Source organism: Malaclemys terrapin, chromosome 19 (genome assembly GCF_027887155.1).
Source record: "Malaclemys terrapin pileata isolate rMalTer1 chromosome 19, rMalTer1.hap1, whole genome shotgun sequence".
NCBI lineage: Eukaryota > Metazoa > Chordata > Testudines > Emydidae > Malaclemys > Malaclemys terrapin.
The window spans coordinates 9035293-9061967 of record NC_071523.1 but is presented as its reverse complement, the minus strand read 5'-3'; the positions used below and the strand labels follow the sequence as shown (position 1 = coordinate 9061967).

General features: G+C 41.5%; 1 protein-coding gene across 1 annotated transcript in view; it reads left to right on the top strand.

The window, feature by feature from the left end:
• The window catches only part of TMEM51 (transmembrane protein 51), a 38318-nt gene extending 12190 nt beyond the window's left edge, over positions 1-26128 (top strand). The window contains exons 2-3 of the mRNA XM_054009454.1: positions 19424-19907; positions 24937-26128. Coding sequence (XP_053865429.1) covers positions 19558-19907; positions 24937-25348 — 762 coding nt within the window. The 5' untranslated portion in view covers positions 19424-19557 and the 3' untranslated portion in view covers positions 25349-26128. The remainder of the gene's footprint in view (positions 1-19423; positions 19908-24936) is intronic.
• The last annotated feature ends 547 nt before the right edge of the window (positions 26129-26675 follow it).

Here is a 26675-nt window from a genome sequence, read left to right as displayed (position 1 = left end):
TGTGCTTTATTTTACCCCTGAATTTAGAAGACTCTGTGCTTTCATCAAGTCACTCTTTCTACCAGTCCCTTCCTTCATTAAGGACTTGTTGGCCCTAGAGACCATTCAGACGGGTACCTATGAGTTTAAAAAATAGGTGTGAATAGTTAACTTCCTTGAAGTAAATGGGAGCTGCTGGGCATTCAGCATGCTTGGAATTCAGGCCAGAAGTAGGCATCTATTTTTGTAAACCTTGTTCTAGATCATTTTGGGATTCTATTAGAACAGCTAAGCACCGATGTGGAGATTGGGGAAGAGACTGACAAACACTGTCAGTGCGCAACTGAACAGTAGCGCTTATCTGACAGTCAGATCATTATCTGCAGGGGTGTTATAGCTGTGATGGTCCCAGGATATTTTAGAGAGAAGGCGGGTCAGCTAATATCTTTTATTGGACCAGCTTCTGTTGACAGATATTGCCTCATGCACCTTGTCAGTCAAACCACTAGGCAATTGGAACACACTTCAGGAATTTAGGATTTCCCAAACAGGGCAGCACCTATTCTGCCATGACAAGGCAAAAGATCTCAGGTTGCAGGATTCTTTGGCTACAAAGTTGCAGTCTATGGGTCATTCATTTGCAAGGGATAAGTAACTAATTATTTGGCTCAACTGGTGAGGGATTTTACTTTGCTTAACGTCTTTCTGATTTTAGAGTTTAAAAGGAATTAATTGTTGGCTGGAATATGGGAAGTTCTTCTTGGTGAACCGAGATGGGTGGGGGCAAGGGCACTAGACCATTAGTTTCTGCAACATTTGTTTCTGGTAAACAGAAAGTCATTCTCTAGCCCTTAAAGTTGTAAAGCACCTTGCAGATGTGAGAGCCTGTTGTCAGCTTGAGTCTCGACAGCCGGAGAGCCCCAGCGCAAACTGACAAGCCTACTGCAATTTCACTCCGTTGGTGCTTGGCACAGCTGTGAGCAATGGAGACTGAGGAAGAGAGAGGAGTGGCTGATGGAGCAGCTAGAGGCTGTGGGCACCTCCAAGTACTGCAGACTTCCCATGCCTAAGTCACAAGGCTGTGGAAGAGCTGTAACAGGGGCGATTGCTCCTCCCCACTTCTACCAGCAAGGTATGGCAAAGGGGCTTCAGACTTGGCAGCCTCTGCTTAACTGTGTCTGGGACAAAAGAGGCAGCCTGCAAGCAGGGCCTAGGGACGTCATTCTGATAGCACCCACACTTTCCGGGAAGAGGAAGAGTGCTGGAATTTCTAAGTTTCTCATATGGCTGTTTTCCCTGGAGCTGACTGGTAAGCTACTTCCTCCTCCAGTGTGGTAGCTGTGTTAGTCTGTATCCGCCAAAACTATGAGGCGTCCTTGTGGCACCTTAGAGACTAACACATTTATTTGGGTATAAGCTATGAAGTGGGTTTTAGCCCTCGAAAGCTTGTGCCCAAATAAATTTGTTAGTCTCTAAGGTGCCACAAGGACTCCTCATAGTTTTTCATTCTCCAGTGTGTCACTTGACCAGCTGATTTGACTCCTCTAGCTAGCAGAAAACAGAGTTTTCGAGCCCTGGTTAGTGCATTTTCTCTCGTTTATAATGATTCAATCTCTGCACTAGAGGAGTGTGCGAGACAGCTGGGCAGGCTAATGAGGTCAGGCTGTCCTGCTTGTTTGATGTGCAAAAGGCGTTGAAAGAATATTCATAAAAGGGACACTGAGAGCTAATGGATCACTTACATTGTTGTAAATTGGTGCAGGCATGCTCTCTGCTACTCCCACTGAAGTGTAACGTGGAGATATGTACGCTTCTTAAATCAACCTGCCAGTCCTCACTGACTCTAAACTGGTTAGGTTGTTTTGCATGTGCTGCAGGTAAAATGCAGTCTGACTACTTCATTTCAGACTTCGGGGGGATTTAATTTCCCATCCCCGGGTCAGTAGATCATGCCTTCCCAGCATGATGTGCTTGAATGAAAACTGCAGACATTTCGTCAGTGTAGCTGCCTGGAAATGATCACCATAAATCAACGGAAGTGTTTTTTCGTGTGAAGTTAATTTACAATGGGCAGTTCTGAATCTAGTACAGGATTGCAGAAGAGTGTTAAAATCCATCCTAATTTCATAGTAGCTTGCTGGTTGTTGACTTGTTTAAATTTTAGAGTTGACTTAAAAACATGGAACACTGACATTTTTTCTTCTGCTGACTAAGACAATATTTAAAGCAGAATAGTAGCTAATATGTAGCCTCTTCTATAGTATAATACTGCTGGTGTCCAGAATCGTATCCCTTTCAATCAAAATGGCCAACCCAAGTGCTAGGCTTGAAATGCCAATAGCAATTAAACTTTTAAAAACACCACTTAATTTTAAAGAACTGGATCTGACTAGTAAGACTTGCTAAAGATCATTCTTATTCTTTAGCTGATGGCGGTGGGGGTTAGGAAGGAAGTTTTACCTATATATAGCATTGCATAATTGACCCTTTTTTTAAAGAGTCTTTCTTCCCACTCCTCCCTCTGAAGCATCAGGTTTAGCAGTTGGCAGATGGAGGCTATCCAATCTGATTGACTGACTGGTCTGCGCTGTTACCTTATTACTTATTTATATCACTTTCACCATCATAGCTATGGCAACTACTGTGTTAAGATCTGGTGAACCCTAGACTGAGTACAATGGGTGCCGTATCTGTCTTAAGAGCAGGGATCGCTCTTTGCTCAAGTTCAGGCGCATCTTGGTTCTCCCATTATTTGTGCTCTTTATAATACACTAGTGGCCACAGCTGCTTGTCAGGATTGGGGCCCCATTGTGCTATTGGCAAAACAGATCCACCTGTTAAAAAATAAATAAACCAAACTTCTTGCACAATTCCTTATCTGTGTAGGGTGATAACTGGTCTAAATTAAGGTGGATCTATAAGGCCATTTGTTGAGAGGACTAAAGGGATAACTTTTAAAATATTTGGGAGGAATGGGAAAGGTTTTGGAATTTGGGTGCGGTATGTAGAATTTTGGCAGGAAGTGGAAGCATTTAAACTTGTAAAAAATGTAATTGTTCCTCAGAATTATATTAATGTGGCTGCCTGCCTGTGCTAATTTGAAACCAGTAATTGAATGAGCCAAATATAAGCCAACCCTGCCCTATGTATACTTTCCCTAAATGCTATTCTGCTCCATTAAAGTCAATGGAATTACAGACCCACTTACCCGAGGCCTCGAGTGTTCCTTATGGACTGGCAGGTATAATTATAGGTTTGGTAGAGTTGAGATTGGCTCTTCAAAACATGTTCCCTTTAAGATAAGTGGGTTATTTCTTTTCTCCAGATCTTTATGGAATAATGTACTCAACATGTACATTGCAATGGCTAAAACCCATCTGCCCTGCTACATACAGCACTTTCTGATTCACACCTTTATGGAAGTGGATTTAGAAATCTTGAGCTTGCTAAGGAATAATGAGATGAATGGATTTCCAGAAGCTCTTGGATCAGGAAAGAATTGGTGCACTTTAATGAGTGCCTCTCTGGCTTGCTCCTGGAAAAAGCACACAAGAGCTTAACCTTGGCCATGTATGTCTTCAGTATTAAATTCTTAAAATCAGCTTATCCTCATTATGCGTGGGGTTCCACTGTTCAGTGCATCCTGTTCCTGGCAATGAGAAGCATGCAAGGGAATCCTGACCTCTGGTTCACTGTTGTATTAACCCTCTGTTCAATTTACTGTTCCTCGTGGAGTCGAATCCTTCTACAAATCATGACTGTGCATAAAATGGGTAAATGCAGATGACTGCTGCTAAAGAACCCGCTGATGGAGCCAAAGCTGATCGGCATTTGCAGTATTAATAAAGACTTCTCCAGCTTGTTCAGTTCCACCTCATACAGAAAATAGCTGTGGAATAGCTACTAAACATGAAAACGGAAGGGAGCTGCATTTAATGTAAGCCTAGGGGACTAATCAACTGCAGCTTCCATTGGCTTCAATGGTAAGTGAAGCCAGGGCTTAGCACCTCCGAAATTCAGGCTCCTAATTTACATTTGTAGTAGATTTGAAGAGGGGTAGAGTAAAATGTATTGGATAATCTGACCCTGGGTCTCCTAACGGCAACTGAACTCTGCGGACTTTGTTTGTTTGTTTTTTTAACTTCCTAGTAAACATCTGGGGATAAAGGCTTTCAATCATGCCAGCTTTTGAGAGGTACAAACTCTATGATGTCTGTTCTTTGAGTCTATAAAGCTTTGACAGATCTAAGCCAATAAACATTAAGGCTGGAATTTTTAAAAGAACCTACGACACTCGACCCCCACTGACAATCCCAGCTTAAGCCAGGGGACCCATTGTGACACTGCTACCCATATTTTTCATAGTAATATGATATGATTGTGATATAATCATAATATATTTTATGCCAGATAGGTCATGTGAGAGATCATTGGAAAGGTTATGATTTATTGAATATGATTATCCTATTTATATGCATGTATCATTTCTGTATCTGAAGTTAGGAATGTTGACTAGGTATCTGTAGTACAAATTGTGTTTACACATGGGGAACGCCCACTAAACAGAATGCAATCAGTCTAGATGGCTAGCTGGGAACAAGTCAATGGACCATTAGGGAGAACAATAGGTCTTAGAAGATGCTAATCTCCCGCCTTCCTGGGAAGTCTTCCTGAGGATGTTACAACCAGCCTTTGAGTTATGGCTGCAGGGTCATGTGATCAAGACACCTGGTACTGGAATCCATCTTGAAATGCCAGTGTTTTTCCACTGACTGGCATGGGAACTAAGTTTGGAAACAGAGTTCCCACCATATGTAAAACCTATTTAAGGCAGGGGAGTGGCATAATCGTGGTTCATTCTTCACTGAATCCCCGCCCAGGATAACTGCTTGAAACATTTAAGAAACAAAGACCGGGGGGGGGGGGAGGTGAAGGACTGAGCCTGGGCTGGAAGGGTGTCTAGCCTGTGAATGAAATATCTGAAGTTTTTAATCTGCAAGCCAGTGCAGCTGGCCTTCAAGAATCTCTGCAATCTGCCTAAAACAACATTTAGGGTGAGAATTTGCTACTTGTAACCAGTATCTTAAGCTTAGAGTGCATGTTTATTTACTAAAGTAATCTTCCTTGAGCTGTTTGCTAACCCTTATAATCACTTAAAATCTATCTTTTGTAGTTAATAAACTTTTGTCTAAACCCATAACTGTGGAATTCATAACTGTGAGGCAAAAAGCTGTTGCATCTCTCTCTCCACATTTAGGGAGAGGGTGAATTTTATGAGCTTACGCTGTACAATTCTCTGTGCAGTGCAAGACCGTACAATTTTGGGTCTACACTCTAGAGGGGGGCGTGCACTTGAGTACTGGACAATTCCTTCGCTGAAGCCTTCCCATGCAGGGGCTAGTCAGAAAGCCTGTTTGCATGTCACAACAGCTGGGTTTGTCCCTACCTGTATGTGTGCTGGTGGAAGTGTCAGACTGGGAGCAGGTCTGCAGCTTGTCAAAGCAGTACCATTAAAGGGAGCCCAGGCTGGTGGGTCAGGCAGGCTCAGTGGTTCCCCAGTTCCAGGTGGCACCCCAGAGGAGGGGGAACCTGTCACACCCATTACCCAAGGAAAATTAATATGCAATGGAATCCAGGCTGTGACAGATAAGGCAATTTCCTGGCCTTGAAAGACCTTACTGTATTCTATTATTATGGGCTGCAATTGCTTGTAACCTCTCTAAGGGGGCAGATGTTTAACCATCATAGAATATCAGGGTTGGAAGGGACCTCAGGAGATCATCTAGTCCAACCCCCTGCTCAAAGCAAGACCAATCCCTAGACAGATTTTTGCCCCAGATCCCTAAATAGCCCCCTCAAGAACTGAACTCACAATCCTGGGTTTAGCAGGTCAATGCTCAAACCACTGAGTTATCCCTCCACCATATGACAGAGGTCAGACCTGGAAATTCAAAAGACTACACTGAAAATGTGCCATCCAAGAATGGACTTTTGGGACAATAAGCGTTAATGGATTTCCCGCGGAATCCCTACGGCTCGCCCCTCATGCAAATTATCCAGCTTCAGTTATGCAAAGAAACAGTCTTTTGAAGCTAAGCCTGAGGAGAGAGGGCCTTTGTCTGCTGATTACCTGTTATGGAAGGCCAAGATCAAAGGCCTGAGCTGTATAAAGAAATGGCTGATTTTCCCAACCTTTGTTCTGGTTCTGGATCTAAGACAGATAAACTATAATCACAGAGAAAACCCAGTATGGGTTCTGAAGGACTAAAATCCACTAGAGCACTGTTACAGCTGGGGGAGTCCTCTGGTAAGCGTTTTACCATGTGTGTAGGTTCTTTTATTGTTTCAATATATTTCTCTGTAATGATTTTACCTTAGGAATAAATGTGCTTGCTTAGAAGGAGCTGTGTGGTGACTTTTATAACTGCAGGAAATACACTAGTCACAGCCTTTGAATAGAAAGCAAAATGCAGGCACTGGCTTGTTTAGGCAGTTGGACTTGCTCTGGATATCACCGTGTAAACTCATTGAACTGTGCAGAACTTAAAACCCCCACTCCGAAGGGAGTGAGATGCGGGTCTCTGTCCAAGGGACGTGACTGCTGGGAGCTGGAAACTGTTAAGTGGGTGCCCTCGAGGGATTCGTGAGGGGGAAGGACAGGCACAGTTGCTTTGAATCTGAGACACTTGCTCTTGGCAACAAAAAGAAAATACAATTTGGGTATTTTTTTGTTTAGCGAATGACTCACTCAAACTTCAGAGCAGCTATCTGGCAGTGTTGTACTTGTAAACCACAGTAATTTAACTTTCTAAATGGCAATCCATTCCCAAAGCATGCCCAAGCATTGCATTACAGTGGCATTATCTTTCTGGCCAACATTTTAAAGTTGTAAAATTTATCTACCTAGGTTCTGGTATACCTTTTTTTATTTATTGCATCCTCAAGGTTCAAATTCATCAATGGCCTAAAGGGGCCACTGTAGTTACAGAGTGCTTAAATCTGTAGTGTGCAGGCTAACGGGAAGTGTGACCACGGTGGTAGCAGAAAGCATAGACGACCAATCCCCCTCCCCCCCATTTCTGCCAGGCTATAACTGTCTTCTTTTAAACTGGATTAGTCATAAATTGTGCAAACTACAGTAAGTACAATTTGTTGTTGCAGCAAATGATGGGCTTATCTTCAGCAATTCGGGGGGGGGGGGGGATTATACCTGTTATCTTAGCTTAGATTCCTCATTTACTAGCATCAATGGCAGATTTGTCCTTCATGTCCGGGAATGCCTAATTAATTCAGTGGTCTGATGGGTAGACTCCATCTCTGCTTTAAGAACAGGAGTACTTGTGGCACCTTAGAGACTAAGAGACTATGCATCCGATGAAGTGGGCTGTAGTCCACGAAAGCTTATGCTCTAATAAATTTGTTAGTCTCTAAGGTGCCACAAGTACTCCTGTTCTTCTTTTTTCTTAGAGACTAACAAATTTATTTGAGCATAAGCTTTCATGGGCTAAAACCCACTTCATCCTTGATGATTTGCTGGAGAGGTTTAGGGTATTGTAGTCGTAAGAACGCTTGATAGAGATCTTGTAGATGTTTGTCTATCAACATTCTTACAACTACAATACCTACCTGGTGAAGTGAAGAAACAGATTGACAGAGCCAGAAGAGTGCCCAGAAGTCACCTACTACAGGACAGGCCCAACAAAGAAAGTAACAGAACTCCACTAGCAGTCACCTTCAGCCCCCAACTAAAACCTCTCCAGCGCAGCATCAAGGATCTATAACCTATCCTGAAGGACGATCCATCACTCTCACAGATCTTGGGAGACAGGCCAGTCCTTGCTTACAGACAGCCCCCAAACCTAAAGCAAATACTCACCAGCAACCACACACCAAAAACACTAACCCAGGAACCTATCCTTGCAACAAAGCCCGTTGCCAACTCTGTCCACATATCTATTCAGGGGATACCATCATAGGACCTAATCACATCAGCCACACTGTTAGAGGCTTGTTCACCTGCACATCTACCAATGTGATATATGCCATCATGTACCAACAATGCCCCTCTGCCATGTACATCGGCCAAACCGGACAGTCTCTATGCAAAAGAATAAATGGACACAAAGCAGACATCAAGAATTATAACATTCAAAAACCAGTTGGAGAACACTTCAATCTGCCTGGTTGCTCAATTACAGACCTAAAAGTCGCAATATTACAACAAAAAAACTTCAAAAACAGACTCCAACGAGAGACTGCTGAATTGGAATTAATTTGCAAACTTGACACCATTAAATTAGGCTTGAATAAAGACAGGGAGTGGATGGGTCGTTACACAAAGTAAAACTATTTCCCCATGTTTATTTTTCCCCCCTACAGTTCCTCACACCGCCTTGTCAACTGCTGGAAATGGGCCATTTTGATTACCACTACAAAAAGTTTTTTTTTTTTTTTTTTTCTCTCCAGCTGGTAATAGCTCAACTTAACTGATCACTCTCATTACAGTGTGTATGGTAACACCCATTGTTTCATGTTCTCTCTCTCTCTCTCTCTCTCTCTGTGTGTGTGTGTGTGTGTGTGTGTGTGTGTGTGTGTGTGTGTATCTTCCTACTGTATTTTCCACTGCATGCATCCGATGAAGTGGGTTTTAGCCCATGAAACCTTATGCTCAAATAAATTTGTTAGTCTCTAAGGTGCCACAAGTACTCCTGTTCTTTTTGCGGATACAGACTAACACGGCTGCTACTCTGAAACCCTTCTTTGCTTTGTGACTTCCAGTAGAACCCCATATTCTAGTTTGCAACATAGGATTTCAAATGATGGGTACCCCTGCAATTCTGAATGCATGCTATACGCTACCCTGATTTCACGTAGGAGGGTGAAATAGCCCTCAAGCTTAATTTAATAGGCTTGTTACGCATCATGGCTGCGTCAGGGATTTGACCTTTTCCCTTAACTGTGGACTCATCTACGGCTATCTCATGACTCAGATTGTTGATATTTCTGAAAACGTGGGAGGAGAGCAATGTAATGGGGAAACAAATCAATCCAAAATTTGTTGGGAGGGGGCAGGTGGAGGAATTCTCCGATGCCCCTAGAGGTGAATTGTTGTGGGCAGTGATCTCTAAAGAGCTCACTGACCTGCATAAGTGCACCAGCCAGCATGATTCCTCTAAAAAAGCTCCAAGTTCCAAAGAAGCTGTGTTCTTTCCCACACATGCCAAAGGTGGTATCTGTGGCTGCCTTTGGGTTGGAATTCTCTACTTGACCCCTGCTCGGTGTCCTTTGCAGACTGACCAGCATATTATCATTTTCCTAAAAGAGGTGCAGTTATCCATCCAGATCTCATGTGGCTGAGGCTTCTTAAATCCTTTAATTTCAATTGATCGTTAAAGCATCTTTGAGGAAGGCTTAAACTCCTATGCTCCTATGCTCCAGGGGACCACACTGAGCACTTTAAAGGAACACAAAACAGAAGTGGCTTCCCCTCTTTAGCTGTTGGCTTACCTAATTATTTAAACAGGTGTGTGTGTGTGTGTGTGTGTGTGTGTGTGTGTGTGTGTGTGTGTGTGTGTGTGTGTGTGTGTGTGTGAGAGAGAGAGAGAGAGAGAGAGAGAGAGAGATTCACATAGGAAAACTGTAGTTTTATAATGGGGGAAAGAGAGAGAACAAACCTGCTGTCACCTGAATGTGGGATCCAGCGTGCCAGCAAGAGCCCAAAATGAGTGAGTACGTCCGATCTATTAATTCATATCTGAATACTGGGGACATCCCAGCAGAATTTTCAGAAGCCTTCTCAATCCATCGCTGACTTTGCACTCTTAGCAGCTGACCCCTCCCTGTGATCTGCTGCACACCATCTATCCATTTCCTCACTAGTCAGGGGCGGCACCAGCACAGCAAGCGGTGCCTGGGGCGGCAAGCTGCGGGGGGCGGCCTGCCGGTCGGTGTGAGGGCAGCAGTCAGGCGGCGTGCCTGTGGGAGGTCCGCCGGTCCCGCGGTTCTGGCAGCAATTCGGCAGTGGGTATGCTGAAGCCGCAGGATCGGCAGATCACCCGTAGAAACGTCGCCGAATCCGCGTGACCACAGACCGCCTGCAGGCATGCCGCTGAAGGCCACCTGACTGCCGTGCTTGGGGCGGCAAAAACATAGAGCCGCCCCGTCACTAGTCATCCCCTAGTATGATGACCTGACGCCATTCTGTCCATTCTCTTAAGTTATTTCCATCACTACACTTGATGTGACCAAAGTACATAAGTTCAAACGTGTTGCTTTCCAAGAGCAGAGTCCACTGCTCTCCAATAATATTTCTAACGAGTGTTTGTCATCTTTTTCTATCTGGGAAATGTGCAGGAGTCTTTGCTAGCATCACATATCAAAGGTTTCAGGTTTTTTTTTCTTGTCAGTGGCATTAGTTTCTCAGCATTCACATCCATAAGTTGCTGTGGAAAAAATTAAGCTTTTCACCTGATGAACTTTTGTTCATTTGAGATGCCACAGTTTTTCTATACATCTGTAAGGGAGGCCGGGGCAAAATGACTCATCCCTAGTCATCTTCTGATTTCTTTGGAGTATCCTCCTTGGTTGGATATATATGATCCCAGAAAATTAAATGAATCTACTGCCTCTACAGTGTGAACTTTAATTGTGATACCCCCTTGCATCCTATTGTTATTCATTTGTCAACATATGTGCATTTTGTTTTTGCCACATTCAGGAATACTCCATATTTCTCGCTAACTTTCTATAGATTCCAACTTTTGTTGTATTGCATCAATAGTTACAGCAAAGAGTGTTGTATTATCAGCATATTTGAGGTTGATTAAGAAGTGTCCACCAATTGAAATCCCAGCTCCTTCCACTTTATGAAAATCTTCCAGGGCTTGTCTCATAATAAATTCTGCACACACATTGAAAAGACTTGGACAGAATGCACCCTTGTCTCTCACCCTTGCCAGTGGAAAACCACTGCACCGCGGTCTGTTGTTGACAGTGGAGCCTTGCAATGAGTTCAAGCGAGATGCTTCCGAATCCCCACGTCTGCCAGTATCTTCCAGAGACTATCATGTTGGAGGGTATCAAACGCTTTGGAGTAGTCATTGAAACACACAATCAATGGGTGATTATACTCCTTGCACTTTTCAGTGATACGAGACGATATTTATGATTTGATCCTGTGTGCTTTGTCCCTCTCTGGAACCAGTAGTTCTGCTTCTATCATTTTCTTCATGTGATCCTGAATTATGTAGAGCAGCACTTTACTTGTGTGCAATATCCGGGAGATGGTACAATTGGGTAGTAATTGTTTTTATATCCCCTTTCTTTGATAAGGGCAGAAGGATGGCTTTCTCCCAGTTTCCTGGTCGATTTTCTATGCATCCACTTGGGGTTGCAAATTTTCCACAAGAACAATACTGGCGTCACCAATCACTTATAGCAATTCTGCTGGTACGCTACCCTGGTGCTTTCCTGGCCTTCGTTTTTGTAATAGCATGCATTGCTTACTCATGCAGGATTGACGGCTCTCCTTTCTATCGCCCTATTCAATAGTCTATCATCTATTGTAAGTGGATCTGATGAGGCATACAGATTGGCACAGTAATCTCTCCATCTCCATTTGATATTGTCACCTTCAGGAAGAACTTTGCCATCATGATCCTCTTTTATGCTTGGTCATGGGGTAAAAAATGAGGAGCATAAGAAAAACCTGGTTTACAGCTCTACGTGGGAGTAGAGGGAAACAACTTCTCCAGCATAAACAACCTTTCTGGCAACAGCAGTTCTAGTTTGGTGATTTAGTATTTCTAGGGTAAATCATTGACAGTCCTGGAAATGCGATAACGGCAGGTGTGTGTGAGGCAGAGGCAAAGCTGGATCTAAATGCAGGGACTCAACCCATCTCATGGAAGCATGATTAATTGTGAGGTGGGGGGCAGGGCAATTCCTCATTAAATTGGAGACACAGAACTCCCTTTACCTTTTTAAAAAATAAACAAAGTGAGGGTGAGTCTCTTAAGGCCCAATTTAGGACTAAATTGGAGTTGAGCACTCACCACCACATGGGATTGGCAGTGAAAGGAAAGAGTCAAGTGGCTTGGTAGAAACCAGCCTATAAGGTGCCAAGAGTACTTCTTGAGGCTGCATCCCCTTTGATGCTGGCTCTGCCCTTCCAGCAAGACGTTGGAGCTGGTAATCCAGCCAGGCTGGCCTGTAATTTGAAGCAGATGTTTCTTAAACAGATGGGGGCAGCACTAACTGCTGATGCCCCAAGCAGAGGAGAAGAGGTTTGTCATCTTACAAAGAGGAAGAGGAGGGAAATTCAATTAAAAAGTGGAATATTTCAAAAATAAAATTAAAATCCTAGTTTAATTTACCCAGTTCCCAACTGCATTTTAACACTCAAAGGACTCTGGATAAAACTTTCAAAAGCACCTTTCCCAGACCTGAAGAAGAGTTCCTGTGTAAACTCGAAAGCTTGTCTCTTTCATCAACAGAAGTTGGTCCAATAAAAGATATGACCTCCCCCACCTTGTCTCTCAATATCCTGGGACCAAAACAGCTACAACACTGCAAAAAGCACCCAAGTAGTTTAGGAGCCTAAATTCCATTGACTTTCTGTGAGATTTAGGTGCTGAAATCACTTCCGAAAATGGGAGATGAGAAACTTAAGTACATAATGCTTTTGGAAACTTTACCCTCTGTCTGAGAAATAGTTTCTTACTCTTTATGGTGGCACAATAAGAGGAGAACAAGTCAAAGGAACCACTGTCCTGTGCATTATTATCCTGAGGTGGGAGAGAAGGAGGTAGCTGAGGCCTGCTCAGTGCGTACCCATGTCAGCCGTGTCTCAAGGCAGTGCTTTCAGCTCACTTTAAGGAACATTAAATTAATGTGTCTTAAAATAAGTTTGGGGAGGGAAGGTGAAATAGAACAAAGACCATTACAATTTTGATTTCTGCCACTTGTGGGTTCGCAGCTGGGGGCTGCCACCATCCCTTTCTTTACATTTAGACGAAGGGTAATCCCAAATTTATGGGATGGAGGTGCGAAACGTTTGGGTGTTATAATATGGAGTCATGGTATGGAAGAAGCTGGAAACTACTGTGCTGAGTACTCCTAATAGAGTAAAATAAAATTAATCACCCGCTCTTACGAAGGAGCTAGACAATGCCGGTAGAATCCTGCCATCTTGTCCGTATAGGGCCTGAGCCAGAGCTCCCTGAAGTCAATGGGGATCTTTCTGATGGCTTCAGTGGGCTATGGATCAGGTCTATAACAGGGAGAACCACACAGGAGAGCATTATGCAAATTTAGTAAGTGGTCAAATAAACATCTCAAAGATAATGTCTGACAAAATGTCCTTTCTTGTCTTTTGGTAACAGTTTAATTTTACATTTCATAAGGAACTGGTAAATTTATAGTAATGAAGGAGAGGAAGAAGTCTTAATAATGTAAACCTTTGGTACAGGATTCTCCTGTTAATTTGCCAAGAGCAGGAGAGAGCTCTATTTCTGTGCATGCTGGTTAGCAAGGGTCTGCTGTAGTTCAGATAAACATCTACACACCGTACTACAGGACATGGCTATAACATGTTTCAAGGGACAGACATTAAATTTCAACACGGGAATGTAAGCAGCCACCAACTGTTAAATTGGAAGTTACTGACGAACGAGGGCTAGTTTAAATGGCAAAGAAATACCAGATAGCGACAACTTTCTGGCTCCATCCATTGGGTGTGAAAGGTTACAGATACCAGGAACTGGGATTTAATTTGCCATATGTGCTTTTTGGTGCGTCTTTATTAAAGACAGGAGTGGGAAGAGGAAAAGATCAGGGAAGTTTTTAAACAAATCTACAAGATAAGGTGAATGACTTTCAGTAGCATGCAGATTCATCAATGTTCATCACAGAAAGCTTGGGCGACATAAAATGTAGCAAAGAACTGTTGTGTTTAGCTGCAGCAGTAGCAAATGAATAAAATAAGCTGTAGGATACAGCAGGCTTTTTTTAACTTACAGAATTCAGTAAATTCACAAATTGAAATTCAGGAACTCTGCACGACCGAGCAATACGCATACAGACACAGCACTTAAAGAGTTAACCCCTTTTGAAATATTAGATACCTTATCTAGAGCAACTGAAAAGAAACCTATTAGTGGCAAAGTTATTGCATGCACTGTAATAGACTAGTAGAAGAGCTGTACCTAACAGGCAGTTACAGGGAGAAAACTTTACTTTGTATCCTCTCTGTTTGTTCATTCCAGCATCTGGTCTGACTCTCTTTTTACTGCAGCCATATATTTAACTGACAGCTTCAAGGCCTTCCCAACAGTTAAGACCTAAACAGTCGTCTTTGTTAGTGAACTTTACCTCCTTAATTTGCATTCTCTTTGTTCCTGGCCCCTGACATGTGTTGTGTTTGGCTTATTTACATATACATACATTATTTTTGTGATACTGGGCCAGTCACCTAAAAGATGCAATTTGAATTGGTTACAGCAGAGACCCCCGCAGAATTTTCTTGTGAACTTCACCTTCAAGAGCTTGGATTGAAAAGTGGGCAGATATGATCCTCTGCATGGTTGCTATGGGAATTGATTTGAAAATCCATTTTGAGTAGATTTAAAGAGAACAGCGGAACTTGGTTAAAGATGGGTAGAGCTGAGAATCATTTTATAACGACACATTTTCTTGAAGTTGGGATTTTTGGGTTTGCTCTCTTCTTACTCAAATGACTTTGCTAAAACTGACCTTTGTATCAGTAGAACAACCCTTGATAAGCACAAGCCTGGCTTGGCCTGGCTTTATTTTTCAATGAAAAGATTTTACCGAATTTTTACATACGTTTCCATTTCTTTAGCATATGTCACAAGTAGGAAGTTGCCTCATTAAGAACCATGCAGCCTCTAGGCCCATATCCTTCCTGTGTGTAATAGATACCAAAAGAGAATGTGGTATGTACATCATATATAGCTCTGCCATTGTTGCCATAACTGCAGAATTCATTCTCCACTTGCAACACGATCCATATTTAGTAACTAAACTGTTTAGCAAGAGTGAAGAGTTTAGCAACAGAGAAGTCTGAACCTAAAGCAGTGCACGCATGATGGAAGGGAGCCTACAGTGTATATGGCTCAGACTGAGAGGAGAGGTCAGTCCCAGGAAAGGAAATCCTGGACCTGGGGTAACAAATTTTCTACTTAGTATAAATACTTTCAAATTTTGTTTACTTGCTCTCGTTACTGACATTTTCATTGGAGAGAACTTGGATTCAGCACTTACGGAATTCCCATCTACTGCAGTATTCATTATTTTATCTTTGTTCCATAAAGAAATACAAAATAATCGAACTGTTTTTCATTTGGACACTAGGGACGACTTTCCTACAAACTTAATTGGCCAATGCACTTGGCAGAAGCAACGGTCTTATATTTAGACTGGTTCAGTGATTTCTCTTTCTCTGCTAGATACTATCTACATTGACTTGGGATCAATCCTCCAACTCGGAGTGGTTAGAGAAATCTGTCCTTCATCCGGACTAGATGTTAATTGCTACAAAGCATCAGAATGTAGGATCGCCATGAAAATCTGAAGTCAGATTCTCTGTGGTATTATGCCCTCTGTCAGCAGTCCACTGCTCTTTCCCACCTGGCCAGTGTGGGTCTGTTCCCTCAAGTAACTGGATCATAGCTCAGTGGTTTGAGCATTGGCCTGCTAAACCCAGGATTGTGAGTTCCATCCTTGAGGGGGCCATTTAGGGATCTGGGGCAAAACTCTGTCTGGGGATTGGTCCTGCTTTGAGATGACCTCCTGAGATTCCTGACATTCTATGATTCTATCTACCACTGTTCTGCAGTTTAAAGGACACAAGAACTAGCCTTTCTCTTAATCTAACCAAGAAAACACAATACTAAATATAGCTGAATTATAAGTCAGTGATAAAAGGTATCGGGCAAATAAAAATAAGCATTCTACAGTGCTAAATACCCAAGTACCATATATTCATGAGGTCCCATCCAACATAAATAACCATGGAAAAATAGAGGAGCGGGAAGAATAGAAAATGAATCCATATTTGTGCAGTTGTGATGTTTTTCTTGGCAGCAAATTAAAGGTGGAACATTCCAAACAAAATCTGTTGCAAAGTTTATCTAGTCCCCACTGTAGAATGCTAGGAACTCTGCTACAGAGGTCCAAGATACCTTTATATAGATTCCACTACTGGCTGCAATTCTTACCTTTCAGATTTTAGGACGTCACCAGGACCTAGCTCACTTTTTTTTTTAAACCAAAGCGTATCCAGTTATCTTTCATAATTTGTATAGCTTGTACCAAGATTAATATAAGATGCTCTACTGATTTCTACAGTGCTTAAATACTTGATGTAGTAGATTTCCTGCATGCCGTAAAATTTTAATCAAAAGTTCATATTCCTTCCAAGAGCTTTCCATGATATGCTCGACAGTGTAATGGGATTCAGTATCTCGCAGGGCTCTGCAACATAAAGCCAAGGAGCAGAATGCAGAACAAAACTCTGCAAATGATCATAAATGGCAGAGAGTTGCACAGGTGGAGTTCCTGGTTTAAAAAAAAAACCCTGGCCTCAAAGAGCTTCATACAGATGCGTTGGGAACCCATTTTTCAAGGATGACAGAATGTGGAATTAAATATAGAATTGCGCGTGTGCAGCTTTCCACCAGACCTTAGTCCCTATTAAATGCTACTAGTAACCATATGCAGAGGCTCCTACCCCAGAGTGAGGTGTGGGGCTGATGCCACAAGAGAGACTGCAGCTAGTTTTTAATATGACCCAAAGCCTTGTTTGAGTCCAAGTGCTGTTCAGATTTCTCTGTGTTGACCTTAAAGCCACATTACTGCTTGGTATAATCTGCTACGTCACTGGGACTCTCAGCACTGTTGCAATAGCACGTGGCATCAGGGAAGGTGACTGCAGGTGTCAATGGATGAATTATCTGGCAGCCAATACCCAGCAAACAATTCATCTCCATAACAATTTGTGAAAATCAGACACACTAGAATCTGAGTATCTGAGGCACATTTGGAAGAGATTGCAACTGGCATTTAAGAGAAATCTCATGTTCCAACATGATTGGTTTGGGGGAGGTGGAGAGGAATTCTGAAGCAATTGCTCAGCATTCTAATGTTATGATGCTTCAGCTAACCTGTAAGGTCAGTTTCCTCCAGGTTAGTGCTTAATTTGTGCCAGGGCTTGCCAGGGCTGATCCCTGGCACCTCTAGGCTTGGCAGTTCATAGCCCTGGCACCTCTGGGCTGCATCAGTTACGAACGTAAAAAATTTGCTTGAGCCTTGGCTCATCTTTCATTACAAATTAAGCACTGCTCCAGATTCTTAATAAGCAACAAAGTCATCATGATACAGGTGAGAAATTTGATAGTGTAATTAGCATTGCACAATGATACTCCGTATGCCTGGACTAAGGTAAAAATTAACACTAACCACAGCATTTCAGCTCGGGAAGTATGTACGTAAAGTATGAAAACCACACCAAAATACAGCAATAATGCCAGTGAAACTTTGCTAAGTGTTACTGCACGCAAGTCCTTCCTTTATATCAGCAAAGACTTCATAGTAAAATTCTGAAGTGAGGTTTCAAAATACTAAGACTTCGTTATTTTTACAGGCTGCACTACTATGTTTACTAGTGTTAAAACGAAACCAAATCAACAAAGTATGTTTTGTAATGCAATATCCTTTGTTGTTTACATACTAATTGGCAAAATTCAGTAATTCATAATTGATCTCCTAGATTGTTTTACTTTGCTTTTGCTCTACATGTATATGAGATTTAGGGACCTATCATAAAACCTTCCAAAGGAATAAATGGTTACAGGCATACTGATGTAAGCACACTGAGAGGTCCCTAAATACCTGGAATTAATACCTTGTTAGCTTAAGGCTAGCCATAAACTGCTTTGGTTTGGCATCTATCCAGGCATTAATAAGGTGCCAGTTGCTATATTAGCTTGGGAAGCCAACCAAGATTAGTTCTATCAATGGTGAAAACAAAAAAATCAGTGTACAAGGTGTTGGGTGGGGGCCAGGGGCAGAAGATTCTAAGGTCAGGTACAATGCCTGTCTGCTTGCTGGTTCAAGAACTTGACCTTCTGACTTGGATAAGCCTTGCATGTCAGTTTGGAGACACATGGCCGAATCTTGTCATCACTAGTTTCTATTGCATTAATATCGCTTACCAGGAGAATGTCTTCCATGTCAGTGAAGCATCTTTGTATCTGAGAGAGAGAGAGAGAGAGAGTGCCCAGAGAACACAACAGCTGGGAGAAGAGGAACCTGTGGTCTAGCTTGCTCCCTTGCACAAATGCTGAGACAGATTTCTTGCTTGATTTCTTGTGTGTGAAGAGACTTCCCTCACACTCCCAGGCAGCGGCCAGACAGATCTTTAACCAGTGCTTCATTCAAAGTATTGTTCTTAAGGCTTGTGATTTTTTTTTTTTTTTTTCTATTTTGGTTTTGGGACCAGTATATTATGCAAATTGGAATTAGTCTTCAAGATAGTGAAGCCCCATAGGGCATGTGACATAAAGAACCTTAAATGTATATTACCACGCTGTATTTTTTTTAAAGTACATTTCATTCTGAGATCCCAAAGCATTGTACAGATTATATAGGTGATCAAGGAGCTATTGTTCACCAATAATAACTAGCACTAATACCTAGCAGTCTTCATTTTGAAAGTGCTTAACACAATCACTTTGACACCTTTCTGAGGTAGGTAAGTCACATAGGGTAAAAATTTCAAAAGCACCTAAGTGTCATTGAAACACAACAGGAACTTAGGAGTCCAGGTGCCTAAATCACTTTTTCAAATGGGACTTAGGCCCCTAAATCTCTTTGGTGCTTTTGCAAATGTTACCCATAAGCTCTGACTCGGGTTCCTTAGTGCAACAGAAAAGTGTCCCTGTTAAAGGTAGGATTATAACCTAGGAATTCTGGTTCCCTTGTGTGGTGTTTAAACCACATAGCAAGGAAAGAGAGAAATTCTCCAGTTGAAACTATAGGGTGAATTGCATTTAGACAGACTGTAACCACTCAAGTTGGAATTTGGCCAGAAGGACGCTTCAATACCTCCTGTTTTTGAAGAACTTGGCGGGGACAGAGGGCAACTTTGGCAAATGGCCAGGATCTCCCTTTCACACCTCACACCAGAAAAGCAGCATGGAACAGAAAGCCTGGGAATACTCTCTTCCCATGCATAACCAGAATGGCCAGTAGTTTGGCCATTATATTAGCCCTTGACTTACTCTGCATGGTCATAAAAATGTGCTTTAATTCCAATATTAAGGTTGATAGAACAAAATGATGCCAAGTGACCTTCTTGTTCACCGTAATTGTAGCTCATTATATAAGTCACATGTACTAATTGCTATTCTTTTTCCTTTTCCAGATTTCTCTCTAAACTCAAGCATTTGGGTGGATTCATAAAAGTGCGAAGCTTGGATTTTACACACAGGTGGTTTTTTTTGGAAGTGGCATGCTATAAGCTGACTCTGCTTATTATCTAGTGATCTAGCACTGGGTATGATGGCCCAGTCCAGGTCAAATGGATCTTACTATGCCCTGACTGCTATAGGGTTAGGAATGCTTGTCCTTGGGATCATAATGGCAGTCTGGAATCTGGTCCCAGGATTTGGCAATACTGATAAGCCTCATTCATCTGCTGGAAATAGTAGCAATCCAGAGCATGAGGGTGGAGGAATATTGAAGAGTAAGACCTTTTCGGTGGCTTATGTATTGGTTGGGGCTGGAGTGCTGCTGCTGTTGCTCTCCATTTGTCTGAATGTCCGGGACAGAAAGAAGAAAAGACAAAATGAGGATGTTGCTAGGATCCAGCAAGGAACTTCTGCTGAACCTCGACATCAGGAGGACAGGTAAGTCTTTCAGTAAAAGGGTGCTGGGTCTGGTGTACAGGTAAAATTAAAAGGTGTTCTTTTAAAAAAAATAAAAATAAAAAAATCAATCACATTTAGAAATTTAGTGTTAAGATCAGTTGTACCACATGTTAAATTACAGGCGTCAAGGAATATAAACTCTGGCAAGTCAAGTGTAAAAGTATAATTAGGGAGGCCAAAAAATATTTTGACGAGCAACCAGCAAAAGACACACAAACAGAAAAAAATTAAGTACCCTAGAAGCAGGAAGCCTGACAAAGAATCGGTGGGGTCACTGGATGATTGAGGTGCTAAAGGAGCACACAAGCAAGAAAAAGCAGTTGTGGAGAAGCTAAATAAATTATTTGCCTCTGTCTTCACTGCAGAGGATGTGAGGGAGATTCCCACATCTGAGCCATTCTTTTTAGGTGACACATCTGAGGAACTGTCCCAGATTGAGGTGTCAATAGAGGAGGTGTTGGGGGAAAAAAATTGATAAATTAAACAGTAACAAGTCACCAGGACCAGATGAGTTCTGAAGGAACTCAAATGTGTAATTGCAGAACTGCTAACTGTGGTATGTAACCTATCACTTAAATCTGGTTCTGTTCCAGATGACTAAAGGATAGCTAATGTAATGGCAATTTTAAAAATTTTTAAATTTGCGATCCTGGCAATTACAGGCCAGTAAACCTAATTTCAGTACCAGGCAAATTTGGTTGAAACTCTAATAAAGAACAGAGTTATCAGACACCGATAAACACAACGTGTTGGGAAAGAGTCAACACGGCTTTTGTAAAGGGCATTCATGCCTCCCCAATCTATTATAATTCTTTGAGCGTGTCCATAATCATGTAGACAAGGGTGATCCAGTGGATATAATGTACTTGGACTTTCAGAAAGCCTTTGACAACATCCCTGACCAAAGACTCTTAAGCATAGTCAGAAGTCATGGGATAAGAAGGAAGATCCTTCCATGGATCAGTAACTGCTTAATAGCTTAAAAAAAACAGGGTAGGAACAAATTGTCAGTTTTCACAGTGGAGAGGTAAATAGCGGGGTCTCCCAAGGATCTGTGCTGGGACCAGTTCTGTTCCATTTATTTATAAGTGATCTTGAAAAAAGGGTAAACCATGATGAGGTGGCAAAGTTTGTAGATGATACAAAATTACTTAGGATAGTTAAGTCCAAAGCAGACTATGAAGAGTTGCAAAGGAATTGCTCAAAACTGGGTGACTCAGCAACAAAATGACAGATGAAATTCAATGTTGATAGATGCAAAGTAATGCACTTTGGAAAAGATAATCCCATCTATACATATAAAATGATGGGGTCTAGATTTGCTGTTACCACTCAAGAAAGAGATCTTGGTGTCATCAAGGATAGTTCTCTAAAAACATTTGCTCAATGAGCAGTGGCAATCAAAAAAGCTAACAGAATGTTAGGAATCATTAGGGAAGTAAAAACATTGTAATATCTTTATATAAAACCATGGTATGCCCACACATTATATAATGCATGAAGTTCTGGTCCCCCCCCATCTCAAAAAAGATATATCAAAATTGGAAAAAGTACAGAAAAGGACAACAAATGTGATTAGGGTATGAAACAGCTTCCATATGAGGAAGGATTAAAAAAACTGATACTGTTCAGTTTGGAAAAGAGACGACTGAGGGGGGATATGATGGAGATCTATAAAATTGTGACTGGTATGGAGAAAGTGAATAAGGAAGTGTTATTTACCCCTTCACATAACACATGAACCAGGGGTCACCCAATGAAATTAATAGGCAGTTGGTTTAAAACCAACATAAGGAAGTACTTTTTCACACAACACACAGTCAACCTATCAAACTAGTTGCCAAGGGATGCTGTAAAGGCCAAAACTATAACTGGGTTTGAAAAAGTATTAGGTAAGTTCATGGAGGATAGGTCAATCAATGGCTATTAATTAAGATGGTCAGGGACACCACTCCATGCTCTGGGTGTTCCTAAACTTTTGACTGATGGAAGCTGGGACTGGATGACAGGGCATGGATCACTTGATAAATTGCCATGTTCTGTTCACTCCCGCTGAAGCATCTGGCACGGGCCACTGCTGGAAGACAGGAATCTCGGCTAGATGGACCATAGGTGTCACCCACTATGACCATTCTCATGTTCTTAAGTCTGAAGCTTCAAAAATGTGATACAAGGTTTAGAAAACCTGGTGTATGAGGAAAGGTTTAAAAACAAACAAACTGGGCATGTCTTGAGAAAAGAAGACTGAGGTAGGACTTGATAACAGCCCTTAACATATTTGAAGACTGTTAGTGAGAGGACAATGATCAATTGTTCTCCATGTCCACTGAAGGTAGGACAAGAAGTAATGAGCTTTATCTGCAGCAAGGGAGATTTAGGTTAGATATTAGGAAAAACTTTCTAACTATAAGGATAGTTAAACACTGGAACAGGCTTCCAAGGGAGGTTGTGGAATCCCCATCATTGGAGGTTTTCTGAACAGATTAGACAGATTCTTGTCAGGCATGGACTAGGTACACTTGGTCCTGCCTCAGCACAAGTGGCTGGAGTAGATGACCTCTTGAGATCCCTTCAAACTCTACATTTCTATGATTCTGTGCTTCTGTGCATGAGTTGATTGCCTTAGAGGTCAGGAAGGAGTTTATCCCTCTATAAATATCATAGTATAATGTGCTAAGTGAATGATAAATGTTCATCTTCCTCAGAAGTATAAGCAGTTGACCACCACTGGAAACAAAGTACTTCACTGGATGGACCCATGTTTAGAACAAATAGGATACATCCTATATACAAAGCTTTAGGAGATTGTTTGCTTCTCTAGTGTAAAAATGCTATGGTGTGCATCTTATAACCAAGACCCCACTGGTATAATTGTAGAGGAGACAAAATCCTTTTTTGTGAGCCAGGCAGAGCTTCTAGACGGCAGAGAAGTAAAAAGGAGTGTGCTATTGCTACAGGGTAATGTGGTATCTCTCTTTCTGCTGTGGTTTGTTAAGTCCAGTAATTCTGTAAAGTTACAAAACAGCCTTTCAACAGCATTTATGAAAGTATGTACAAGAGCCGCAGAGAAATGAAACAAACTTTTACATCCATTGAAGGTAGGGAAACTCCAATAAATACTGAGCAAAGAATGTCTCTGTTACAAGAACATCTTAAATAAACAGTTTACTAACACTGACTCAACATCACAGGGAATTCAGTGACCTAGCCTGGCAGTGCGTAAACTGTGATGGTGTTTGATTCTGACTGTATCCTGCCCCCAAAACATTGCTCTTTCCCTCTGAAGAAGGACTGCTAGAAGCTGGGAGTGGACAACAGGGCATCACTAGATAAATTTCACTCCCTCTGAAGAAGGGAAGAGGTTTTTCATATGAAATACGTAACAAGAGAGTATGAGGTGGCAACTCTCCAGCTTCATTTAATTAGAAAGTACCATGATGGGAGTTATAGAAAACCCTAAGGTAGTTATAGAATGACAGAATCTGCAGAGAAAGCTCTTGTGCTGTAACCAATTATGTGAAGGGAAACATACTAATGCTAATAAAATGCAGACTGTGTACTTACACAGACTACATGTAGATAGATTGGCACAGTATCTAACATAATGCCTCTCCCTTACCTCTTCCTCCCCTCCCCCCCCCAAAAAAAAAGAAAAAGAAAAAATAACCAGGTTTACATGATTATACCTTCATTTAATGCCTTTCTAATTAAGGTATGTCCCTCTAAATTAATTCCAATTGAGTGGTACAGCTGGTAAGGAGAGATGTTAGGGTAATTCTTCACCTGTCTCTTGGAAGAGAATCACTATTCTGATATCCCTCTTTGTGGGGAATGGAATGGAGAAACAAGGAATAATTAATGCAAGATGCCTGAACTGTAACTCGTTAGTCATAGGGCAGAGAAAAGGCACCTTAACATCAAAATAATGGTGCTATAGTCAGTTTCACAAAGGAAAGAAAAACTGGCATTTCCAGTCTGGTACTTAAACAATGTAAAGATGCAACTGTAACTCCTCCTTTCTGTTCCTTCCTTGATTTTTATTTTATTTTATTTTTTTTAGCTTGGGTGGGATGGTGTAACATTTAACAGTTGACTGAATGTTAGTTGCAGAAGAATTTTAAATTCGAACACTTGGCAGTTGCACATAGCATTTCTCATCTGAGGATTGTGAAAGGCTTTACAAATGTGATTTTTAGATGGGTAAAGTGAATTGTCAATTGCAGTGAGTCCTGGCTGTTAGTATTCCCCCGTTCCCGCCACACAGTCACAGACTTGCAAGCAGATTGGGACTTTTGTATCTGGAAAATAACTAAAGATGGGGGAAGGGGGAGAAATGCATACTCATGTTCTTAGCCTGCTTATTTCAATGACACACTAGACTAGACTACATAAAGCAATGCGTAAAGTGTCTTTGCTGTCTTTTTCAGTGTACACAAAGCCATGTGATAGATCAAAAGTAATCAGTTTACACCTACAGATTTCTCCAGAAAATTTAGCAGAGAGCGAGAGAGGGTTAACTAGATGTCCTAAACAGATCTTTTCCACTTCTAACTTCTGAGTCCAATCATTGCTATAAGAACCCAACATATGATCACCTGAAAGACTTATTACTGTGTGACATCACCAAAATCCTAATTTTTACATTGATATGAATACTTTGAACTCAGTTGTACACCCTAAAACATTACTGTGGCCCAGTGATAAGAGCAGGGAACCATGAACCAGAACTACTGGAGGCATTCCCATCCTGGAAATGAATTTCACATATGGGGCAAGTCACAATTTCCGTGCCTCAGTTTCCCAACTGTAAAATACAGATGATAATCCTTGCTCACAGGGATGTTGGAGATTTAACTAATGTGTGTAAGGCACTTTGTGATCCTTGGATGAAATGTGCTGTAGAAATTTATATTGTATCATCATGTATTTCTGGTCCCAAAATTTGAATGACCAGCAATGCAGCTGAAATGGCTTAGCATATTGATAGTATTAAAATTGTCTCCTACAGTCAAGAAGAGGATGATGAGACACCATCACGATACTACGTTCCCAGTTATGAGGAGGTTATGAACGAGGGCTATCCTGAGACGAGAGAATTGGACAGAAACACCAGGATCAGCATGTCTCTGCCCTCTTACGAATCTCTAACTGGGATTGATGAAAATACACCAACTACAACCACCGCAGATGTCGATTCGAACATACAGCGTGAGCCAAGCAGGCACAGCTCTCGCTTGAACAAACGACTGAAACCCCTGAAAGTTCGGAGAATTAAGTCTGATAAGCTGCACCTAAAGGAATTCCGAATAAACCTTCCAGACAGAAACAGTTCAGGTCAAATAACAATAGAACCATTGACCCCTCCTCCCCAGTATGATGAGGTCCCAGATAAAGCACCAGATAGCAAGGAAGCGACCTAAAATCTGTGGACTTTCCAGGGGAAAACACTACTAGATACTTGATCTATGGGTACAAATGCAGTCAAATTCCTACAAGCTTCAAAAAGATCAAGGAAATGCTGGACTATATACCTCTTTTTCAGAAGGACAGAATGATTCCAAGACGTGGCTTTTCATGAAAGACCACTAAAAATTAAACACTAGTGCATCTGATACTCTGAAATAAATGATCTTCACAAGTATCAAATCTATACTTTTGTTTTAAATTAAATAGTACATTGTATGCCTCTCTTGTAGTTCTTTTTTCTACACTATATTTTTTTAAGCCACTAAATTGTTGTCTTTTTTTACCAATAATTTTAAAAGTAGAAAAGGAAAGGTAATTTTTTTTTTTTTTAGTTTCTCTTCTTCCACGTAAGAAAAACCAAACAGTGTGGCTTTCGCCACTTCCATTAAAATGGAGTTGAGATAACTAAAGAAAGCAAGTCTGCATTTTGTAACACTTCAGTCATGCTGTGAAATCTCTTGAATGAAATGACAATTTTGAACCATCAGATTTGTTTAATCCTTTCAGCAGTACTCATGATGCCAGTGAGAAGCTTTCTAAGCACTGACAACCATAGAGGAGAAGATGGTTTTTGGTGTTCCAGTGTGAAGGGAGAGTGTGTTTAAGGTTAACTTGTAAATTCATTCAGTTGGCATCTACTCCATTGTGCCACTTCAAAAATGTTTAATGTTCTAAGTTAGCATTGAATATGCTGAGCAATTGGAGACTTTTTCTAAATAAATGTTTTGTGTGTATGTGTGTGTTGTAAATGGGAACAACGCAAATACTTTAATCAGGGGCTGTAAGAAATGTAGGGCAAAATGTTTTCTTTCCATTCTAGCTTGGGAAATGGCAGTTTCAGCATCTTTGAAGCACACGATTTCTCTTCTGGATTTTTAGTAAGGCCACAAAGATTACAAAAGCATGCTCACTCAAGCTGTGATGCCATATGAGGCATACCTGTATGGGTCAGAAGACAAACTTTTCTGAACTCACAGAGTAGAAGTCCTCAACGTGCAAATCACAAGCTTGATCCCTATGTCTCTGGCATGCTTAAGTGCACTTGCTCTGACATTTGGCAAGCCAAAAATCCGCCAGTTCCTCTGGTGCCTCTTCCTGGTAATGGTCTCCACTGTTTGGTGATGCAGCTGAGAAGAAACCATTTGCATTGATGAATGTGGTGACGTGATATAAGACAGAGAATATGACATTAAGAAGGCAGAATGCAATCAAAGAATGTGGCTGGCCTGTATAAGACAATGCTATGTCCTAGTATGTATGATGCAAATACAACATGATCAA